Source organism: Chiloscyllium plagiosum, unplaced genomic scaffold (genome assembly GCF_037043375.1).
Source record: "Chiloscyllium plagiosum isolate Xiang-an unplaced genomic scaffold, Cpla_swu_hap1 HiC_scaffold_21, whole genome shotgun sequence".
Taxonomy (NCBI): domain Eukaryota; kingdom Metazoa; phylum Chordata; class Chondrichthyes; order Orectolobiformes; family Hemiscylliidae; genus Chiloscyllium; species Chiloscyllium plagiosum.
The window spans coordinates 53,848,298-53,871,441 of record NW_028270159.1 but is presented as its reverse complement, the minus strand read 5'-3'; the positions used below and the strand labels follow the sequence as shown (position 1 = coordinate 53,871,441).

Below are 23,144 nucleotides of genomic sequence, written 5' to 3'. Positions count from 1 at the left end.
TGAGGCACAAAAGGACTTGGGAGTCTTGGTTCAGGATTCTCTCAAGGTTAACATGCAGGCTCAGCAGACAGTCAGGAAGGCAAATGCAATATTAATATTCGTTCCACAAGGGTTAGAATACAAGAGCAGGTAAATGTTGCTGAGGCTATATAAAGCTCTGTTCAGACCACTTTTGGAATATTGAGCGCAGTTTTGGGCCCCATATTGAAGGAAGGATGATCCTGGAATAAAGAACTTGTCATATGTGGAGCAGTTGAGGGCTCTGTATTTGTACTTAATGGAGGAGGGATCTGATTGAAACTTGCAGAAAAGTGAGAGGTTTGGATAGAGTGGCTGTGGAGAAGATGTCTCCACTAACGGGAGAGACTAAGACCCAAGGGCACAACTTCAGATTGAAAGGACAATCCTTTAGGACTGAGATGAAAAGCAATTTCTTCAGGCAGAGAGTGGTTATTCTGTGGAACTCATTGTCACAGAGGGCTGTGGAGACCAAGGCATATAGCGTACTTAACTCAGAGACAGATAGGTTTCTAATTAGTAGAGGATCAAAGATTACAGAGAGAAAGCAGGAAAATAGTGTTGAAACATATCAGCAATGATTGATTAGCAGGGTAACCTCAATAGGCCAAAGAGACCAGTTTTGCTCCTATATCCTGGGGTCTTCTTTCATTTCAGAGATGGGCCAAATAGAGCTCAGGATTAGACACTTTGGAAAAAGAGTTCTTCAGACAAAGAATTGTTTTCGAGCTACACATAAAATCACAAGCCGAAGAGGTAAATACACTATAGTATTCAATAGAACCTACAGGTGATGTTACAGATAATGACATAAAAGGCAAATGTTTGATAATTATGTTAAAGGACTAATGTTATGGACCAGTCCAGACCCCTTAAAATATTTTAAGGTAACCTAGACCCTAACATTATTATTTTAAAGACCGACATGAAGTGTATATTCCAGATGTGATGCGACTGGTCAAACTACTCTTATGTTAAGATTAGAGTGGTGCTGGAAAAGCACAGCAGTTCAGGCAGCATCCGAGGAGCAGGAAAATCGACGTTTCGGGCAAAGGCCCTTCATCAGGAATACAGGTCTCTGCCTGTTTTCCTGATGAAGGGCTTTTGCCCAAAACATCGATTTTCCTGCTCCTCGGATGCTGCCTGAACTGCTGTGCTTTTCCAGCACCACTCTAAATTAGACTCTGGTTTCCAGCATCTGCAGTCATTGTTTTTACCTACTCTAATGTTAAGCAGAACACAATTTATTTAAACACTATAGTTAAAATGCAAACAGAGTGGAATTTAGAATTTAACTATTGGAAAACTTAACCAAATAATAGATATTCCTAATTAACTGTTCCAATACAGTAACATCCCACAAATACATCCCTTGGCAGAAAGGTAAATTCAGACACAGATTCTTACATGCAGTTCTCCAGCCCAGGAGCAAACAACGTCAAGTTTCCCTCCTATCAGAAGGACATTGTGAAACTTGGAAGGGTTCAGAAACGATTTACAAAGATGTTGCCAGCGTTGGAGGGTTTGAGCTACAGGGAGAGGCCATGGAAGCTGATGCTGTTTTCCCTGGAGTGTCAGAGGCTGAGGTGTGACCTTATAAGACCTGGCTGCTCCCCTTCCATTGTTACAAATGTTTTTTTAAAAAAAACGTTAAGGCTTCCTAAGTTATTTACTTAAAATGTTTTCAGTAGCAAGTTCGTTGTCTCTGCCTTTACAACCTCTCTTCAAAAAGACCCAGGATAAAGTAACCATTTTAAAGTGACAGCTTTGTCACGCTAACACGTTTGGCAACCAGATGATTCCATAGGTAGGTTCATGAGTGGTTTGACGAGTAAAGACCATATCTATTTTATTTTTGATTGTTGATTGAATACATTATTAATAAAATGAAAAATGCAGGGCACAAAATAACTAGGACAAGCTTTGAAATGTTAGTCTGTTAGGAAAGTGTAGTTATCATTGGTTGGGTGGTTAGTGGTTTCTGTGTTGACATAAGTGTCGTCCAGTGCACTGTATAAAATGCTGGTGTCTGTACCACACTGCAACAACTGAGAGAATAAGTGAATGAGATTGGCTGTTTTTCGATAGTTACCAGTCGTTCACACTGTTCTTGCAGAGATGAGAATCCTGTAAAGTTGAACATTGTGCTGTTCTGGATTTTAGACCCTTCCACCCACTTCCTCCATCCCATCTAATTTGATATCTCCTGCCTGTTGTCCTGAACCTGCCACCTCTTGCATCCTCACTCTTCACTTACTGTTTGCCACATCCCCATCTGTCAGCTCCAATACCAGAGTTCAATCTCTCAGTAACTGTAGTGTTGTGGGGAAAACACCAGTCTTGGAATTGAACCCCGACTCTGACTCCAAGGGTTTATTGCATAAGGAAATACCGGAGCTTCTGGGACAGAAAGACACCAAGAGCACAGTGGTCAGCTGAGAGTCTTCTCGACTCAGAGCACGTCAAGAAACTTTTATACCTCTTGTGATACAATAGGTCAGTGATGAGATTATTGTCTTTGTAACATTGTTTGTTTATGGCAATCATTGCAGAATTGTTGATGGTTTTGATACAGTCGTTGTCAGTTCCAGCGCAGCCTTTGTTAATTTCTGTGTGGTCATTGTCAGTTTCAGTGTAGACATTGCCCATTTCAACGTCTGCACAGAAATCCATTGCTGTAGTGATGGGCGCTAATTGCTCTTCCTGAGAAGGACCAGCCCTGGCTATTAGCATTTCGTATCGAGTCTGTATTAAACTCTTCGCATTTTTATGAGAGGTGTTGGCTGGACACAGATACTTTGGCAGGCAGTGTTCATTACTCATTACCCTTTTAAACTAATCAACTGGGTTGTGAGTGCATTGTGCCGGCATTCTGGTGGTCCCAGGCAGTGTCTGTTTCTGCTCTGCTGTTTCTCTCCATATTGTGATCTGGCGGCCATCTTGTGTGTCAAGTTGGCCAACTGATGGGTTAGCAGCCATCTTGTGTGTCCGTGTGCCTAATGTCACCCTGCCCTGTGCTATCTCCCTCTTCAATAGTGTGTTGGAATTCACCCCCAAAACAGAGTTATCCCTCTGTCCCTTCCTTTCAACCACTTCCCTATCCATCTTCCCACTACTTAATCATCTTTGTCCTCCCCTCTCCAATGGGAGATGACTCAGTACATGTCAGATTATAAGTGGCACAGTTGGTCCTTGTTACAATCCAGTATGGGTGTGCAATTCTTTACTAAAGTACACAACTGGTATCAGGACGAGCAAGAGAAAATTCGGTTTTAATCAAACCCACAAGGAACCAAATGGATGTGATGTAAGAGTGTACTTCCCAGCTAAGATCCATTTAATGGCAGTGGAAAAATCAGAAAGCTTGGGGCAGAGCCACAAACTCTCCTCATGCCATTTCTGTGAACGCCAATTATTTATTTCTGCAACTTGACTTCCTTTCATCTGTGGAAATGTGTTGCTGGAGAAGCGCAGCAGGTCAGGCAGCATCTAGGGAACAGGAGAATCGACGTTTTGGGCATTAGCCCTTCTTCAGGAATCTGTTACTGACAATTAACAAACCAACCACACAGACCTCAATAAACTCCCATCCAATGGCTAGAGATCATGTGAAACCCACTCCCTTATTTCTGGCCGGTTTATTCCTATCCCTGACACGGATCGAAAGGTTTAAAGGTTTGCCAGGTATATTCTCAGCACGGACCATGGATCCACAGTCAAGACTGTAAAGCACAGGATAACAATCTTAACTCCGAGGGAACCCAGTTCCTGCAATACTGTTTGCATTTACATCAGCCAATATAAAGATCGCCATCCACAACAGAAATTACTTAAAAATAGGCTTTATATTTCACCCTGTATATGAAAAGTTCTTTTTAATAATTACACCTTTGAATGCTATAAAAACACATCAAGTTTGTTTGTATAACATATATCAAATCATAGATGTCCCAGTAACAGTCCACATAAAGAGTTCTCCGAAGCAATGAAAAAAACGATCAGATCCAGTTTAGCTGCTGCCTGATACCAGCAACTCCGTGCTTCAGATTGAGGGGGTTAGTACAGTGACAGGCAAACCATATACCAAGTCAAGTCCAGCTGAAATCTAAATCAAGCATAAAGAAATCCTAATTCAGAATATTTATACCTGCAGTTTCAATGTCCATTCTCTCCTCTGAGATTGATGATGTGCAGACTCCCAATCTTTCAGTTTAACATCATTTAATTAGCAATTCCCTTCATTTACTGGGGAGGGACAGGGCTTCCCAAAGTGGATGGCAGCACCCCAATGGGATGCAAGCCAAACTTCGGGGGGGGTGAACTCAAAGGCAGCAATGGTCATTGTGGAGCTCCACCCACTCCATCCCCTGCCCCTTGAGGTGTTTTCCTTCCTCCCTCCACTCAGTTCTCACAAAGAGGTTACAATCATTTCAAGCCTCTAAACTGAGCCACAGTGAGAAATAGTTTTGGAAGCACTGGGCTGGGAACTCAGCTGACCGGGGAGGGAAAGAGAGGAATGAACAAGAGAGAGAGAGTGAGAGGAGAAGTGAAAGAATGTGAGATAGACGGGGTGGAGGAGAGAAAGAGAGAGAGGGGAGTAACAAGCGAAAGAGTAGGAACTAACAAGTGGGAGACAGAACAGGAGTGACAGAGTACAACAGCAAGAGGCATGGAATGAATATGTAGATGGGGGGAGGGGGGGAGAAAGAGGCAGAGAAATTGCAGAGAGAATAAGATGGAGGATTGGAGATAGACAGACAGTGTGTCAGTGGGAGCATCACATGCAGTCCTTGCAATCCTTGTGATTCCAAGGATCACATCCAGGTGAGCAGTGGAAAACTTGGTGGTTCATAGAGAGGGTAGCTCTCACTGATTTGATCTTCTGTCAGTCTCTGCTAGCATCCCAGCAGCTTGACCACAGTCCTCAGTCCCACAAGATGCCTCTGGTCTGACAGCCACATCTGGGATCAGAGTGCAAACGGATTGGCATGAATAACAACATCTTTGATGCGGACATCAGTCAGTGGTCTGAATGTTTTCTCATTAACTGGAAGCTTTTCCAGTTCATCGAGAGTCTCTAACCCATCGATTACCCTGTAATCGGAAAAGAGAAAGACAACATGAGAAAGGGAACTCGTTTCTCTGGAATTTAGAATAGCAAGGGCCAATTTGATTCAAGCTTTCGAGATATGAAGATGAGTTTGGGACTAAGGGGTAGAGTCTAAATTTTAAAGCCAGATCTTGCAGGAGTGAAATTGGGCAATGCTTCTGCATGGGGAGGGAATTTTCTTTCTTCCACAAGCAGCAATTGATCAGTGAAGAGTCACATAATCAGCACTGAATAATGGAACAAGCTCAAGCTAGTAAATGGTCTTACTCCTGTTCAGCTTTGTTACATGGAGTGTTTACTCCACACTGACAGACATGAGCAGTAATTGTACCTCCTTTCATAGCTGCCCCTCATACACAAAACTACATTCACAGCTCAGTCAGCAGCTGTCACTACACACAAAACTCCCACTTATCGGCCCAAATTTAACATCAAACTGCAGTTCCCAATAAGATTAATTAATGGTTCATGATATGACCATCCTTCGTTCCTGCCGAACAGACCCACAACATACACTGACATTAAAACTCTGTACTCAGATCTGGAGCAAGTTCATTGAATTTGATGTGTGAAAGACACTAATGACACTTGCTGTTACCCTCTGTTCAATGGATGGCAGGAAACAGGGTGGTACAGGCTGTGGTACACCTCAATAGGTGATGCCTGGATGACTTTTAAAAAAAAAAGACCAATTCCACTCTATGTAGGAGAATAGATAAGACAAGATGCGAAGTGACCCTTCTCTGTAAATGTGTGACACTGTAATTACACGTCTGGAACAGCACTTTTACAACATGACATATGGATGCTTCTAATAAAAACAGAAGCAAAGTTCCCTTCATGGCTTCTCAGACACTGAAACAGTCAACACGTATGCCCAGGATAATACCCATGCTTGAAGTGAGAAGTGGCAAGTAACATTCTGAATACAATAATGCCAGGCAATGACTATCTTCAACAAGACAGAATTTAACTATCTCCCTTTGACATTCAACAGCAGTGCCAAAACTGTATCCCCCCCCCATTATCAATATCCTGTGGTTACCACTGACTAGGAAATGGACCAACAATATTAATACTATGGCTACAAGAGCTGGCCAAAGGCTAGGAATTCAGCAGCAAGTAACCTCCTGACTGCACAAAGCCTATCCACCACGTGCAAGGCACAACAGTGTAATGGACGAGTGCAGCTACAACAACACTCAACAAGCTTCATATCAACCAGGACAAAGCAGCCCCCGCTTGACTGGTACTATGTCCATCACCATCAATACTCATTCTATCCACCATCAACACTCAAGAGGAGCAGACTCTAACCATCTGCAAGATGCACTGCAGAAATTCTGAAATCCTTTATTTGCACGTTCCAATACCATCAACACCCACTTTACATGGACAAGGATAGCGGAAATATGGGAACACCACCACAGGCAAGTTCCCCTCAAACCACTCACCATCCTGATTTGGAAACAAACCACCAGACTAAGAGAAGGCTAAGAAGAGCCAGGAGGGGACATGAGAAGTTGTCGGCAGATAGGATCAAGGAAAACTCCAAGGCTTTCTATAGGTATATCAGGAATAAAAGAATAACTAGAGTAAGATTAGGGCCAAAGATAGTAGTGGAAAGTTGTGTGGAATCGGAGGACACAGGGGAAGTGCTTAATGAATACTTTTAGTCAGTATTCACATTGGAAAAGTGCAATGTTAATGAGAATACAGAGATACAGGCTACTAGATTAGATGGGATTGAGGTTAACAAAGAGGACGTTTTCGCAATTTTGGAAGATCTGAAAATAGATAAGACCCAGGGCTCGATGGGATTTATCCTCGGATTCTCTGGGAAGCCAGGGAGGAGACTACAGAGCCTTTGGCTTTGATCTTTATGTCATCGTTGTTGACAGGAGTAGTGCCAGAAAACTGGAGGATAGCAAATGTTGTCCCCTTGTTTAAGGAGGGGAGTCGGGACAATCCTGGTAATTATAGGCCAGTGAGCCTTACTTTGGAGGTGGGTAAAGTGTTGGAAAAGGTTATAAGAGATAGGATTTATAATCATCTGGAAAGGAATAATTTGATTAGGGATACTCAACACAGTTTATGAAGGCTAAGTCGTGCCTCACTAACTTTATTGAGTTCTTCGAGAAGGTGACAAAACAGGTGGCTGAAGGTAAACCGGTTGATGTGATGCATATGGACTTCAGTAAGGCATTTGATAAGGTTCCACACGGTAGGTTATTGCACAAAACACAGAGGCATGGGATTGAGGGTGATTTAGCGGTTTGGATCAGAAATTGGCGAGCTGAAAGAAGACAGAGGGTGGTGTTGATGAGAAATGTTCATCCTGGAACTTAGTTACCAGTGGTGTGCCACAAGGATCTGTTTTGGTGTCACTGCTGTTTGTAATTTTTCTAAATGATCTTGATGTGGGCGTAGAAGGATGGGTTAGTAAATTTGCAGATGACACTAAGGCAGGCAGAGTTGTGGATAGTGCCGAAGGATGTTGTGGGTTACAGAGAGACATAGATAGGATGCAGGGCTGGGCTGAGAAGTGGCAAATGGAGTTCAATGCGGAAAAGTGTGAGGTAGTTCACTTTGCAAAAAGTAACAGGAATGCAGAGTACTGGACTAATGGTAAAATTCTTGGCAGTGTAGATGAACAGAGAGATCTAGGTGTCCTGGTGCATAAACCCCTGAAAGTTGCCACAGAGGTTGACAGGGTTGTGAAAAGGCATATGATGTGTTGGTGTTTATTGGTAGAGGGATTGAGTTTTGGAGCCACGAGGTCACACTTCAGCTGTACAAGACACTGGTAAGGCCACACTTGGGAGTATTGCGTGCAGTTTTGGTCACCGCATTATAGGAAGGATGTGAAAGGATTCAGAGGAAATTCACGAGGATGTTGCCTGGTATGGAAGGGAGGTCTTATGAGGAAAGGCTGAGGGAACTGAGGCTGTTTTCGTTAGAGCGAAGAAGGTTGAGAGGTGACTTCATCGAGACGTATGAGATAATCAGAGGGTGAGAGAGGGTGGATAGTGAGAGTATTTTTCCTCTGATGGTGAATGTTAACACGAGGGGACATAGCTTTAAATTGAGGGGTGATAGATTTAGGGCAGATATCAGGGGTAGTTTCTTTACTTGGAGAGTAGTAGGGGCGTGGAACGGCCTGTCTGCAACAATAGTAGACTCACTGACGTTAAGGGCATTTAGATGGGAATTGGCCGTATATATGGATAATAATGGAATGGTGTAGGTTAGATGGGCATCAGATTAATTTCACAGGTTCGTGCAACATCAAGGGCCTGGACTGTGTTGTAACGTTCAATGTTCTAAATTTCTTCAGTATCACCAGGTCAAAATCTTGGGATCCCTTTCCTATCAGCACTTTGAATGTCCCTACACTGAAATGATTAGGAAGGAGTTGCCACAACACCTACATCCCATGAACTGATAGATTTTTTTTTTAAATCACTAAATTACTGTTCACAGGGCTAGGTCAGTGTGATAGCCATGCACTTGTATTGCTGAAAAATGTGTTGCTGGAAAAGCGCAGCAGGTCAGGCAGCATCCAAGGAGCAGGAGAATCGACGTTTCGGGCATAAGCCCTTCTTCAGCCAGAAACGTCGATTCTCCTGCTCCTTGGATGCTGCCTGACCTGCTGCACTTTTCCAGCAACACATGTTTCAGCTCTGATCGCCAGCATCTGCAGTCCTCACTTTCACACACTTGTATTGTCCTGGCAGAGTACTTTCCTATAAAGATTGTTGTAAGAGCACCCTGAAAAAAAGTCAAGAAGTTGAATGCTCCGCAGGGCTGGAGGGACCAGCAGACATAGCCTGTACCACAGTGTTATATGAACAAACCTACTTTCCAAACACTGTGTACTTCATGTCTAGCTGAGGCTGCTTCCCATATGTGATGAAGAATTGTGACCCATTTGCGTTAGGGCCGTTGTTTGCCATGGAGACAACTCCTCTGACGTTGTGCTGAAAAAGATCACAACAGGAAGGTGAAAAAGGAGTCACAAATAAACATCACAGTCGGACATCCCCTTTGCTGGTCTCAGTCACCCCCGCAGATCCCACCCGGGGAGTTGAGAGGTGTCACCTGATCTGATCCCACCCAAACAGGTCACACTCTGATTTTACTGCCGTTCATTGGGTGTCAGGTTATGATGATTAAAACAAAGTTAGGAACATGTAGAATCACCTTAAGATGTTCATTAATCTCATCTTCAAACTTGCCACCCCAGATACTGGATCCTCCTTTGCCAGTGCCTGTGGGAGAATACATCAATACAGGCCATGACCATAACAATAACTTGTGATTTACATAAAACTTTCAATATTGTAAATCATCCCCCATCTGGCAGGAATGATTCTCAAACAAAATCACAGAGAAATTGAAGGGTAGATACCAATATTGTCGAGAAAGAGAAAGGTTAAAAGGAGGAAAAGGGGTATAGAGAGTATTGTTGATGAAGGGCTTTTGCCCGAAATGTCAATCATCCTGCTCCTCAGATGCTGCCTGACCTGCTGTGCTTTTCCAACACCACACTTTGACTATGGAGAGTATTGGAGAGCATAGCCACCTGCTGCCTGAAACTAGGTTCACCAGTAATTAGAAGGTTACCTGTAGGGTCGCCGGTCTGTACAATGAACCCTTTGATATTGCGGTGGAACAAACATCCATTGTAATAATCACTAGCACACAAAGCCAGGAAGTTCTACAGAAAAAAAAAGAGGGAAAATAAGAGAACTGCCTGCATTTGGAGAAAAATATAACAAAGAAACTGATTTGCTGTAGTGTTATACAGGGACAGACCGGTACTGTATCCCAGTGTTATAGTGACAGACCTGTCCCCACCAGTACTGTACCCCAGTGTTATACTGTGACAGACCTGTCCCCACCAGTACTGTACCCCAGTGTTATACAGTGACAGACCTGTCCCCACCAGTACTGTACCCCAGTGTTATACTGTGACAGACCTGTCCCCACCAGTACTGTACCCCAGTGTTATACTGTGACAGACCTGTCCCCACCAGTACTGTACCCCAGTGTTATAGTGACAGACCTGTCCCCACCAGTACTGTACCCCAGTGTTATACAGCGACAGACCTGTCCCCACCAGTACTGTACCCCAGTGTTATACTGTGACAGACCTGTGCCCACTAGTACTGTACCCCAGTGTTATACTGTGACAGACCTGTCCGCACCAGTACTGTACCCCAGTGTTATGCAGGGACAGACCTGTGCCCACCAGTACTGTACCCCAGTGTTATACTGTGACAGACCTGTCCCCACCAGTACTGTACCCCAGTGTTATACAGGGACAGACCTGTCCCCACCAGTACTGAACCCCAGTGTTATACAGGGACAGACCTATCCCCACCAGTACTGTACCCCAGTGTTATACAGTGACAGACCTGTCCCCACCAATACTGTACCCCAGTGTTATACTGTGAGAGATCTGTCCCCACCTGTACTGTACCCCAGTGTTGTACTGTGACAGACCTGTCCCCACCAGTACTGTACCCCAGTGTTACACAGGGACAGACCTGTCCCCACCAGTACTGTGTCCCAGTGTTATACAGGGACAGACCTGTCCCTACCAGTACTGTACCCCAGTGTTATACAAAGACAGACCTGTCCCCACCGGTACTGTATCCCAGTATTATAGTGACAGACCTGTCCCCACCAGTATTGTATCCCAGTGTTATACAGGGACAGACCTGTCCCCACCAGTACTGTACCCCAGTGTTATACTGTGACAGACCTGTCCCCACCAGTACTTTAACCCAGTGTTATACAGTGACAGACCTGTCCCCACGAGTACTGTACCCCAGTGTTATATATACACAGACCTGTCTCCACCAATACTGTACCCCAGTGTTATATAGACACAGACCTGTCCCCACCAGTACTGTATCCCAGTGTTATAGTGACAGACCTGTCCCCACCAGTACTGTACCCCAGTGTTATACTGTGACAGACCTGTCCCCACCAGTACTGTACCCCAGTGTTATACAGTGACAGACCTGTCCCCACCAGTACTGTACCCCAGTGTTATACTGTGACAGACCTGTCCCCACCAGTACTGTACCCCAGTGTTATACTGTGACAGACCTGTCCCCACCAGTACTGTACCCCAGTGTTATAGTGACAGACCTGTCCCCACCAGTACTGTACCCCAGTGTTATACAGCGACAGACCTGTCCCCACCAGTACTGTACCCCAGTGTTATACTGTGACAGACCTGTGCCCACTAGTACTGTACCCCAGTGTTATACTGTGACAGACCTGTCCGCACCAGTACTGTACCCCAGTGTTATGCAGGGACAGACCTGTGCCCACCAGTACTGTACCCCAGTGTTATACTGTGACAGACCTGTCCCCACCAGTACTGTACCCCAGTGTTATACAGGGACAGACCTGTCCCCACCAGTACTGAACCCCAGTGTTATACAGGGACAGACCTATCCCCACCAGTACTGTACCCCAGTGTTATACAGTGACAGACCTGTCCCCACCAATACTGTACCCCAGTGTTATACTGTGAGAGATCTGTCCCCACCTGTACTGTACCCCAGTGTTGTACTGTGACAGACCTGTCCCCACCAGTACTGTACCCCAGTGTTACACAGGGACAGACCTGTCCCCACCAGTACTGTGTCCCAGTGTTATACAGGGACAGACCTGTCCCTACCAGTACTGTACCCCAGTGTTATACAAAGACAGACCTGTCCCCACCGGTACTGTATCCCAGTATTATAGTGACAGACCTGTCCCCACCAGTATTGTATCCCAGTGTTATACAGGGACAGACCTGTCCCCACCAGTACTGTACCCCAGTGTTATACTGTGACAGACCTGTCCCCACCAGTACTTTAACCCAGTGTTATACAGTGACAGACCTGTCCCCACGAGTACTGTACCCCAGTGTTATATATACACAGACCTGTCTCCACCAATACTGTACCCCAGTGTTATATAGACACAGACCTGTCCCCACCAGTACTGTATCCCAGTGTTATAGTGACAGACCTGTCCCCACCAGTACTGTACCCCAGTGTTATACTGTGACAGACCTGTCCCCACCAGTACTGTACCCCAGTGTTATACAGTGACAGACCTGTCCCCACCAGTACTGTACCCCAGTGTTATACTGTGACAGACCTGTCCCCACCAGTACTGTACCCCAGTGTTATACTGTGACAGACCTGTCCCCACCAGTACTGTACCCCAGTGTTATAGTGACAGACCTGTCCCCACCAGTACTGTACCCCAGTGTTATACAGCGACAGACCTGTCCCCACCAGTACTGTACCCCAGTGTTATACTGTGACAGACCTGTGCCCACTAGTACTGTACCCCAGTGTTATACTGTGACAGACCTGTCCGCACCAGTACTGTACCCCAGTGTTATGCAGGGACAGACCTGTGCCCACCAGTACTGTACCCCAGTGTTATACTGTGACAGACCTGTCCCCACCAGTACTGTACCCCAGTGTTATACAGGGACAGACCTGTCCCCACCAGTACTGAACCCCAGTGTTATACAGGGACAGACCTATCCCCACCAGTACTGTACCCCAGTGTTATACAGTGACAGACCTGTCCCCACCAATACTGTACCCCAGTGTTATACTGTGAGAGATCTGTCCCCACCTGTACTGTACCCCAGTGTTGTACTGTGACAGACCTGTCCCCACCAGTACTGTACCCCAGTGTTACACAGGGACAGACCTGTCCCCACCAGTACTGTGTCCCAGTGTTATACAGGGACAGACCTGTCCCTACCAGTACTGTACCCCAGTGTTATACAAAGACAGACCTGTCCCCACCGGTACTGTATCCCAGTATTATAGTGACAGACCTGTCCCCACCAGTATTGTATCCCAGTGTTATACAGGGACAGACCTGTCCCCACCAGTACTGTACCCCAGTGTTATACTGTGACAGACCTGTCCCCACCAGTACTTTAACCCAGTGTTATACAGTGACAGACCTGTCCCCACGAGTACTGTACCCCAGTGTTATATATACACAGACCTGTCTCCACCAATACTGTACCCCAGTGTTATATAGACACAGACCTGTCCCCACCAGTACTGTACCCCAGTGTTATACAGTGACAGCACTGTCCCCACCAGTACTGTACCCTAGTGTTATACAGTGACAGACCTGTCCCCACCAGTACTGTACCTCAGTGTTGTACAGTGACAGACCTGTCTACACCAGTATTGTACCCCAGTGTTACACAGGGACAGACCTATCCCCACCAGTAATGTGTCCCAGTGTTATACAGACACAGACCTGTCCCCACCAGTATTGTACCCCAGTGTTATACAGTGACAGACTTGTCCCCACAAGTACTGTACCCCAGTGTTACACAGACCTGTCCCCACCAGTACTGTACTCACTGTTACACAGGGACAGACCTGTCCCCACCAGTACTGTACCCCAGTGTTACACAGGGACAGACGTGTCCCCACCAGTACTGTACCCCAGTGTTATACAGACAGACCTGTCCCCACCAGTACTGTACCCCAGTGTTATACAGTGACAGACCTGTCCCCACCAGTATTGTACCCCGATGTTATACTGTGACAGACCTGTCCCCACCAGTATTGTACCCCGATGTTATACTGTGACAGACCTGTCCCCACCAGTACTGTACCCCAGTGTTACACAGGGGCAGACCTGTCCCCACAAGAACTGTGTCCCAGTGTTATACTGTGACAGCACTGTCCCCACCAATACTGTACCCTAGTGTTACACAGTGACAGACCTGTCCCCACCAGTACTGTATCCTAGTGTTATACAGTGACAGACCGGTCCCCACCAGTACTGTACCCCAGTGTTACACAGTGACAGACCTGTCCCCACCAGTACTGTGTCCCAGTGTTATACAGACACAAACCTGTCCCCATCAGTGCTATACCCCAGTGTTATCCAGACACAGACCTGTCCCCACCAGTACTGTACCCCAGTGTTATACTGTGACAGACCTGTCCCCACCAGTACTGTACCCCAGTGTTATACAGGGACAGACCTGTCCCCACCAGTACTGTACCCCACTGTTATACAGTGACAGACCTGTCCCCACCAATACTGTACCCCAGTTTTATACTGTGACAGTCCTGTCCCCATGAGTACTGTACCCCAGTGTTATATAGACACAGACCTCTCCCCACCAGTACTGTACCCCAGTGTTATACAGACACAGACCTGTCCCCACCAGTACTGTACCCCAGTGTTATACAGACACAGACCTGTCCCCACCAGTACTGTACCCCAGTGTTATACAGACACAGACCTGTCCCCACCAGTACTGTACCCCAGTGTTATACAGTGACAGACCCGTCCCCACCAGTACTGTATCTCAGTGTTATACAGACAGACCCGTCCCCACCGGTACTGTAGCCCAGTGTTACACAGGGACAGACCTGTCCCCACCAGGACTGTACCCCAGTGTTATACAGTGACAGACCTGTCCCAACCAGTACTGTACCCCAGTGTTATACAGTGACAGACCTGTCCCCACCAGTACTGTACCCCAGTGTTATGCAGTGACAGACCTGTCCCCACCAGTATTGTATCTCAGTGTTATACAGACAGACCCGTCCCCACCGGTACTGTTGCCCAGTGTTACACAGGGACAGACCTGTCCCCACCAGTACTGTACCCCAGTGTTATACAGTGACAGACCTGTCCCCACCAGTACTGTACCCCAGTGTTATGCAGTGACAGACCTGTCCCCACCAGTATTGTACCCCGGTGTTATACTGTGACAGACCTGTCCCTACCAGTACTGTGTCCCAGTGTTATACAGTGACAGACCTGTCCCCACCAGTACTGTACCCCAGTGTTACACAGTGACAGCACTGTCCCCACCAGTACTGTACCCCAGTGTTATATAGACACAGACCTGTCCCCACCAGTACTGTACCCCAGTGTTATACTGAGACAGACCTGTCCCCACCAGTACTGTATCCCAGTGTTACACAGGGACAGACCTGTCCCCACCAGTACTGTGCCCCAGTGTTATACAGTGACAGACCTATCCACACCAGTACTGTGTCCCAGTTTTATACAGACACAGACCTGTCCTCACCAGTATTGCACCCCAATGTTATACTGTGACAGACTTGTCCCCACAAGTACTGTACCCCAGTGTTACACAGACACAGACCTGTCCTCACCAGTATTGCACCCCAATGTTATACTGTGACAGACTTGTCCCCACAAGTACTGTACCCCAGTGTTACACAGACACAGACCTGTCCCCACCAGTACTGTACCCCAGTGTTATAAGACACAGACCTATCCACGCCAGTGTTGTACAGACAGACCCATCCCCACCGGTACTGTATCCCAGTGTTATACAGACACAGACCTGTCCCCACCAGTACTGTACCCCAGTGTTATACAGACAGACCCGTCCCCACCAGTACTGTTCCCCCGTGTTATACAGTGACAGACCCGTCCCCACCAGTACTGTACCCCAGTGTTATACAGTGACAGACCTATCCCCACCAGGACTGTACCCCAGTGTTATACAGTGACAGACCCGTCCCCACCAGTAGTGTACCCCAGTGTTATACAGTGACAGACCCGTCCCCACCATGTCTGTACCCCACTATTATACAGACACAGACCTGTCCCCACCAGTACTGTACCCCAGTGTTATACAGTCACAGACCTGTCCCCACCAGTACTTTAACCCAGTGTTACACAGTGACGGACCTTTCCGCTCCAGGACTGTACCCCAGTGTTATACAGGGACAGACCTGTCCCCACCAGTATTAGGCGGGGACAGACCTGTCCCCACCAGTATTAGGCGGGGACAGACCTGTCCCCACCAGTATTAGGCGGGGACAGACCTGTCCCCACCAGTATTAGGCGGGGACAGACCTGTCCCCACCAGTATTACACGGGGACAGACCTGTCCCCACCAGTATTACACGGGGACAGACCTGTCCCCACCAGTATTACACAGGGACAGACCTGTCCCCACCAGTATTACACGGGGACAGACCTGTCCCCACCAGTATTACACAGGGACAGACCTGTCCCCACCAGTATTACACGGGGACAGACCTGTCCCCACCAGTATTACACGGGGACAGACCTGTCCCCACCAGTATTACACGGGGACAGACCTGTCCCCACCAGTATTACACGGGGACAGACCTGTCCCCACCAGTATTAGACAGGGACAGACCTGTCCCCACCAGTATTACACAGGGACAGACCTGTCCCCATCAGTATTGTACCCCTGTGTTATACAGTGACAGACCTGTGCCCACCAGTACTGTACCCCAGTGTTATACAGTGACAGACCTGTGCCCACCAGTACTGTACCCCAGTGTTATACTGTGACAGACCTGTCCCCACCAGTACTGAACCCCAGTATTATACAGTGACAGACCTGTGCCCACCAGTACTGTACCCCAGTGTTATACTGTGACAGACCTGTCCCCACCAGTACTGTAATCCAGTGTTACACAGGGACAGACCTGTCCCCACCAGTACTGTACCCCTGTGTTATACAGTGACAGACCTGTGCCCACCAGTACTGTACCCCAGTGTTATACTGTGACAGACCTGTCCCCACCAGTACTGAACCCCAGTATTATACAGTGACAGACCTGTGCCCACCAGTACTGTACCCCAGTGTTATACAGTGACAGACCTGTGCCCACCAGTACTGTACCCCAGTGTTATACTGTGACAGACCTGTCCCCACCAGTACTGTAATCCAGTGTTACACAGGGACAGACCTGTCCCCACCAGTACTGTACCCCTGTGTTATACAGTGACAGACCTGTGCCCACCAGTACTGTACCCCAGTGTTATACTGTGACAGACCTGTCCCCACCAGTACTGTAATCCAGTGTTACACAGGGACAGACCTGTCCCCACCAGTACTGTACCCCTGTGTTATACAGTGACAGACCTGTGCCCACCAGTACTGTACCCCAGTGTTATACTGTAACAGACCTGTCCCCACCAGTACTGAACCCCAGTATTATACAGTGACAGACCTGTGCCCACCAGTACTGTACCCCAGTGTTATACAGTGACAGACCTGTGCCCACCAGTACTGTACCCCAGTGTTTAGATTAGATTAGATTACAGTGTGGAAACAGGCCCTTCAGCCCAACAAGTCCACACCGACCCGCCGAAGCACAACCCATCCATACTCCCTACATTTACCCCTTACCTAACACTACGGGCAATTTAGCATGGCCAATTCACCTGACCTGCACATCTTTGGACTGCGGGAGGAAACCGGAGCACCCGGAGGAAACCCACGCAGACACGGGGAGAACGTGCAAACTCCACACAGTCAGTCACCTGAGGCGGGAATTGAACCCGGGTCTCTGGCACTGTTATACAGTGACAGACCTGTGCCCACCAGTACTGTACCCCTGTGTTATACAGTGACAGACCTGTCCCCACCAGTACTGAACCCCAGTGTTATACAGTGACAGCACTGTCCCCACCAGTACTGTACCCCAGTGTTATACAGTGACAGCACTGTCCCCACCAGTACTGAACCCCAGTGTTATACAGGGACAGACCTGTCCCCACCAGTACTGTACCCATGTCATAGAGTGATAGATCTGTATTTTTCAGTATTCTAATGCACATTTCTCCTTAACTGTGGCTTCCATAATTGTTGAGAATACACCAACTGACAATTTTTCAGTTATTTGAAAGGTTTAGCAAATCTTTCACATTTTTGTATTTAATATAGAATTCAGTACAAGTTCATAAATACCTTAGTAACTTTCTGTATCCTTTACATTTTGGTAATTATTAACATAATTATCTTGGTTCGGTCCATCTTTTCCTTCTAAATTGCACCATTTCGTACTGACTGACGTCCTGCTGAAACACGTTGCCACCAATCCTACTTTTTATTTGGCCATTTTTGCTGACCTTAGAATATTATTTCCCTCAGCCAGGTCCCTCCCGTATGTTTCTAAGAAAATAACAATCAGAGTCCTAACACTGATGACCTCCAGCGTGTATTCCACTCCCATCTGGAAATATCCATTCAATGACACTCCCACCTCCTATCCCGCAGTACCTGATCCATCGTATGGCTGCCTAAGTGACAAAGTGATGAGGATAGTGTTATGAAGATGTGGGTGAATTATACCTTTTAAGAGAGTTAAAAGCGAGCAGTGACAGCACTAAGTGTTCTCGATAAGACACAGTGTAATGTGCTCCAGCACTGGGGTAGCTGGTTGCCTGGAAACGAAAAAATACTGGTTCGAGTTCAGCCAGTTTAAATTTTACTCCAAAAATATCAAATGCCAATCAAGTTTGAGTTGAGTATATTGACAATCTTAAAAGCCAATGACACAATCCAATGCTCTGGGATATAAGACCAGGAAAAAATTAAACAGTTGAGTGGAGAACTGCCGAGGCCCAGCATGTAAACAGACTGCCTGAAAAATAACTCTCTTAAAAGGTACCTTTTCCGATCAGTAACCAGAATCCCTAAGACGACGACGACGACACAGGACGATCCAAACAGAAGAACCTAACGCTGCCTGGTTTTGAGATAAGAAGTTTTGTTTTGTAAATAAGTAGGAAGTGCTGGATGTCTTGAAATGGTTAAAAGTGGATAAATCCCCAGGACCTGATCAGGTGTACCCTAGAACTCTGTGGGAAGCTAGAGAAGTGATTGCTGGGCCTTTGCTGAGATATTTGTATCATCGATAGTCACAGGTGAGGTGCCGGAAAACTGGAGGTTGACAAACATGGTACCACCGTTTAAGAAGGGCGGTAAAGACAAGCCAGGGAACTATAGACCGGTGAGCCTGACCTCGGTGATGGGCAAGTTGTTGGAGGGAATCCGGAGGGATAGGATGTACATGTATTTGGAAAGACAAGGACTGATTCGGGATAGTCAACATGGATTTGTGCGTGGGAAATCACGTCTCACAAACTTGATTGAGTTTTTTGAAGAAGTAACAAAGAAAATTGATGTGATCTATATGGGCTTCAGTAAGGCGTTCAACAAGGTTCCCCATGGGAGACTGATTAGCAAGGTTAGATCTCCTGGAATACAGGGAGAACTAGCCATTTGGATACAGAACTGGCTCAAAGGTAGAAGACAGAGGGTAGTGGTGGGAGGGTTGTTTTTCAGACTGGAGGCCTGTGACCAGTGGAGTGCCACAAGGATCGGTGCTGGGTCCTCTATTTTTTGTCATTTACATAAATGATTTGGATGCGAGCATAAGAGGTACAGTTAGTAAGTTTGCAGATGACACCAAAATTGGAGGTGTAGTGGACAGCGAAGAGGGTTACCTCAGATTACAACAGGAATTTGACCAGATGGGCCAATGGGCTGAGAAGTGGCAGATGGAGTTTAATTCAGATAAATGCGAGGTGCTGCATTTTGGGAAAGCAAATCTTAGCAGGACTTATACACTTAATGGTAAGGTCCGAGGGAGTGCTGCTTAACAAAGAGACCTTGGAGTGCAGGATCATAGCTCCTTGAAAGTGGAGTCTCAGGTAGATAGGATAGTGAAGATGGCATTTGGTATGCTTTCCTTTATTGGTCAGAGTATTGAGTACAGGAGTTGGGAGGTCATGTTGCGGCTGTGCAGGACATTGGTTAGGCCACTGTTGGAATATTGCGTGCAATTCTGGTCTCCTTCCTATCGGAAAGATGTTGTGAAACTTGAAAGGGTTCAGAAAAGATTTACAAGGATGTTGCCAGGGTTGGAGGATCTGAGCTACAGGGAGAGGCTGAACAGGCTGGGGCTGTTTTCCCTGGAGGGTTGGAGGCTGAGGGGTGACCTTATAGAGGTTTACAAAATTATGAGGGGCATGGATAGGATAAATAGACAAAGTCTTTTCTCTGGGGTGGGGGAGTCCAGAACTAGAGGGCATAGGTTTAGGGTGAGAGGGGAAAGATATAAAAGAGACCTTAGGGGCAACTTTTTCACACCGAGAGTGGTACATGTATGGAATGAGCTGCCAGAGGATGTGGTGGAGGCTGGTTCAATTGCAACATTTCAGAGACATTTGGATGGGTATATGAATAGGAAGGGTTTGGAGGGATATGGGCCGGGTGCTGGCAGGTGGGACTAGATTGGGTTGGGATATCTGGTCGGCATGGACGGGTTGGACCGAAAGGTCTGTTTCCATGCTGTGCATCTCTATGACTCAATGACTCTGAATCTTAATTGGAATTTTATCAGACTAGTATTCTAGAAGGGAAGGTAAAAGATAGGTTAGAGTAAGGACTTGTGAATAATTGTTAGTAAATTATTCTCCATTGTACTTTAAGAAATAAAATTGTTAATTTTTACTTTAAATAGTTCTTGGCCACTTGAACCTTTACAGATTACTGCATAGGATAAATATTTTCTGTGTTGATGGTTTTAATTTAAGCAAGAGGGATTACCCCTTGTTGTAACAATAGTCCTGTGCAAACCAAGCAGCTTCAGTGTGGAACTCGTAGGTGAACAAACAGCAGCAACTGGTACTAACTAACTAGCTAAGCAGTTTTATTCAAGCTGTCATTCCTCAGTCATCACCACTGCAGACAGTAATCAGCACCGATACTCACTCACACTATCTCCATCCCTGACATTTCCTCCAGGCTACCTTTTCACACAACAACTCCAGTTCCCAGTCCCCTGTCTCTGCAATCCCCACTAGTTCCCTGTCCTCACTCCCCTACCCAACTGACCCCCTTCCCCAGCTGCTTTTCCCCTGTCCTCACCCCCACGATTCCCAACCCACCCCTCAAGCTCTCAGTCCTCACCCCTTGATTTCCCCCCACTACCTGCAGTTCTGTCCCCACCCCCACAATATTCCCCGCAGCTCTCTGTCCTCCGCCCCCCCACGGCTCTCCCCCCGCACTGACCTCACAGGCCCGGGACGCCTTCTCACAGAACAGCTCCAGCTTCATGTCCCCGAGCTCCGTGCGGATGGTCAGCGCCTGCAGGACACAGGGAGACAGAGTGATCATCATACCCAGCCAGGGACCCTCACACACACACCCCCACCCCCGGGGGGGCCCGGACCCTCACACACACACACCCCCACCCCCGGGGGGGCCCGGACCCTCACACACACACACCCCCACCCCCGGGGGGGCCCGGACCCTCACACACACACACCCACCCCCGGGGGGGCCAGACCCTCACACACACACCCCCACCCCCGGGGGGGCCCGGACCCTCACACACACACCCCCACCCCCGGGGGGGCCCGGACCCTCACACACACACACCCCCACCCCCGGGGGGGCCAGACCCTCACACACACACCCCCACCCCCGGGGGGGCCAGACCCTCACACACACACCCCCACCCCCGGGGGGCCCGGACCCTCACACACACACACCCCCACCCCCGGGGGGGCCAGACCCTCACACACACACCCCCACCCCCGGGGGGCCCGGACCCTCACACACACACCCCCACCCCCGGAGGGCCCGGACCCTCACACACACACACCCCCACCCCCGGGGGGGCCAGACCCTCACACACACACCCCCACCCCCGGGGGGCCCGGACCCTCACACACACACCCCCACCCCCGGAGGGCCCGGACCCTCACACACACACACCCCCACCCCCGGGGGGGCCAGACCCTCACACACACACCCCCACCCCCGGGGGGGCCAGACCCTCACACACACACCCCCACCCCCGGAGGGCCCGGACCCTCACACACACACCCCCACCCCCGGGGGGCCCGGACCCTCACACACACACACCCCCACCCCCGGGGGGGCCAGACCCTCACACACACACCCCCACCCCCGGGGGGCCCGGACCCTCACACACACACACCCCCACCCCCGGGGGGGCCAGACCCTCACACACACACCCCCACCCCCGGAGGGCCCGGACCCTCACACACACACACCCCCACCCCCGGGGGGGCCAGACCCTCACACACACACCCCCACCCCCGGAGGGCCCGGACCCTCACACACACACCCCCACCCCCGGGGGGGCCAGACCCTCACACACACACCCCCACCCCCGGAGGGCCCGGACCCTCACACACACACCCCCACCCCCGGGGGGGCCAGACCCTCACACACACACCCCCACCCCCGGAGGGCCCGGACCCTCACTCACCATCGCGCGAACACTCCACTTCCGGCTGCTCACCCTAAACCGTCCGGGTGACGTCACATCCGGTCCGCCCGAGGCCGGCCGCTGCTGGGAAGGGGCGAGGGTCAGGGTCTGGGTGCAGGGGGATGTCGCTGCAGGCGTGCCCGCTGATGGGGAGCGGGGGAAGGGGCTGCGGTGCCGGCTCAGGGTCAACATGCCTGAGTGGGCCCCTCTCAGCCTTGCACCCAGCTCGGCTGCACCCTGTCTCCCAGGCCCCCCGAAGGCCTCCTCACTGACTGACTGACTGACTCCTGGGTATGGGTATGGGGGGGGGTCCCCCCTGACCTGGGCTGTCCCAGGCACCGCCACCACCACCACCGTGTCAAATATACACCATTCTCTTATAAATACCCCACTGCCCTTTACGGGTAAAGCGTTTTCTCAATTCATTTCAAAACCCGTTCCTATCATTTTTCATCATTTGCTTTGCCACATTTTGTTTGCGCTTTTGCTGCGTTTCCGATTCAAGTTATTTTAAGGTCAGTATTTTATTCTCAAGTTTGATACTGTAAGGTTTCCTTCAAATTAACAGGAATTAGTTTCTAATTCTTCTGCCACGTCTTTACTGGGGTGATTTATCTTGGCAACAGATTCATAAAGAGTTCTGATGATCAAAGTCTGTGAGAAGATTTGTAGCTCGGGTGCTCGTTGTTATGGTTCTGTTCGCTGAGCTGGGAATTTGTGTTGCAGACGTTTCGTCCCCTGTCTAGGTGACATCCTCAGTGCTTGGGAGCCTCCTGTGAAGCGCTTCTGTGATGTTTCCTCCGGCATGAAGTTCTGATGAAGAGTAACCAAAATCAAAACGTGAACTCTTTCTCCCCACAGATGCTGTCAGACCTGCTGAGTTTTCTGTTTTT

General features: G+C 48.4%; 1 protein-coding gene across 1 annotated transcript; it reads right to left on the bottom strand.

Annotated features, from left to right (window-relative positions):
• Positions 1–3,844: 3,844 nt before the first annotated feature.
• ppil3 (peptidylprolyl isomerase (cyclophilin)-like 3) lies at positions 3,845–22,354 on the bottom strand. The gene is made up of 6 exons (XM_087998577.1): positions 22,252–22,354; positions 21,024–21,098; positions 9,755–9,848; positions 9,332–9,399; positions 8,990–9,108; positions 3,845–5,112 (listed from the first exon to the last, which is right to left on the bottom strand). Exons 1-6 carry the CDS (start codon positions 22,252–22,254, stop codon positions 4,986–4,988), a joined length of 486 nt encoding a protein of 161 aa, XP_087854703.1. The 5' UTR covers positions 22,255–22,354; the 3' UTR covers positions 3,845–4,985.
• Positions 22,355–23,144: the final 790 nt, after the last annotated feature.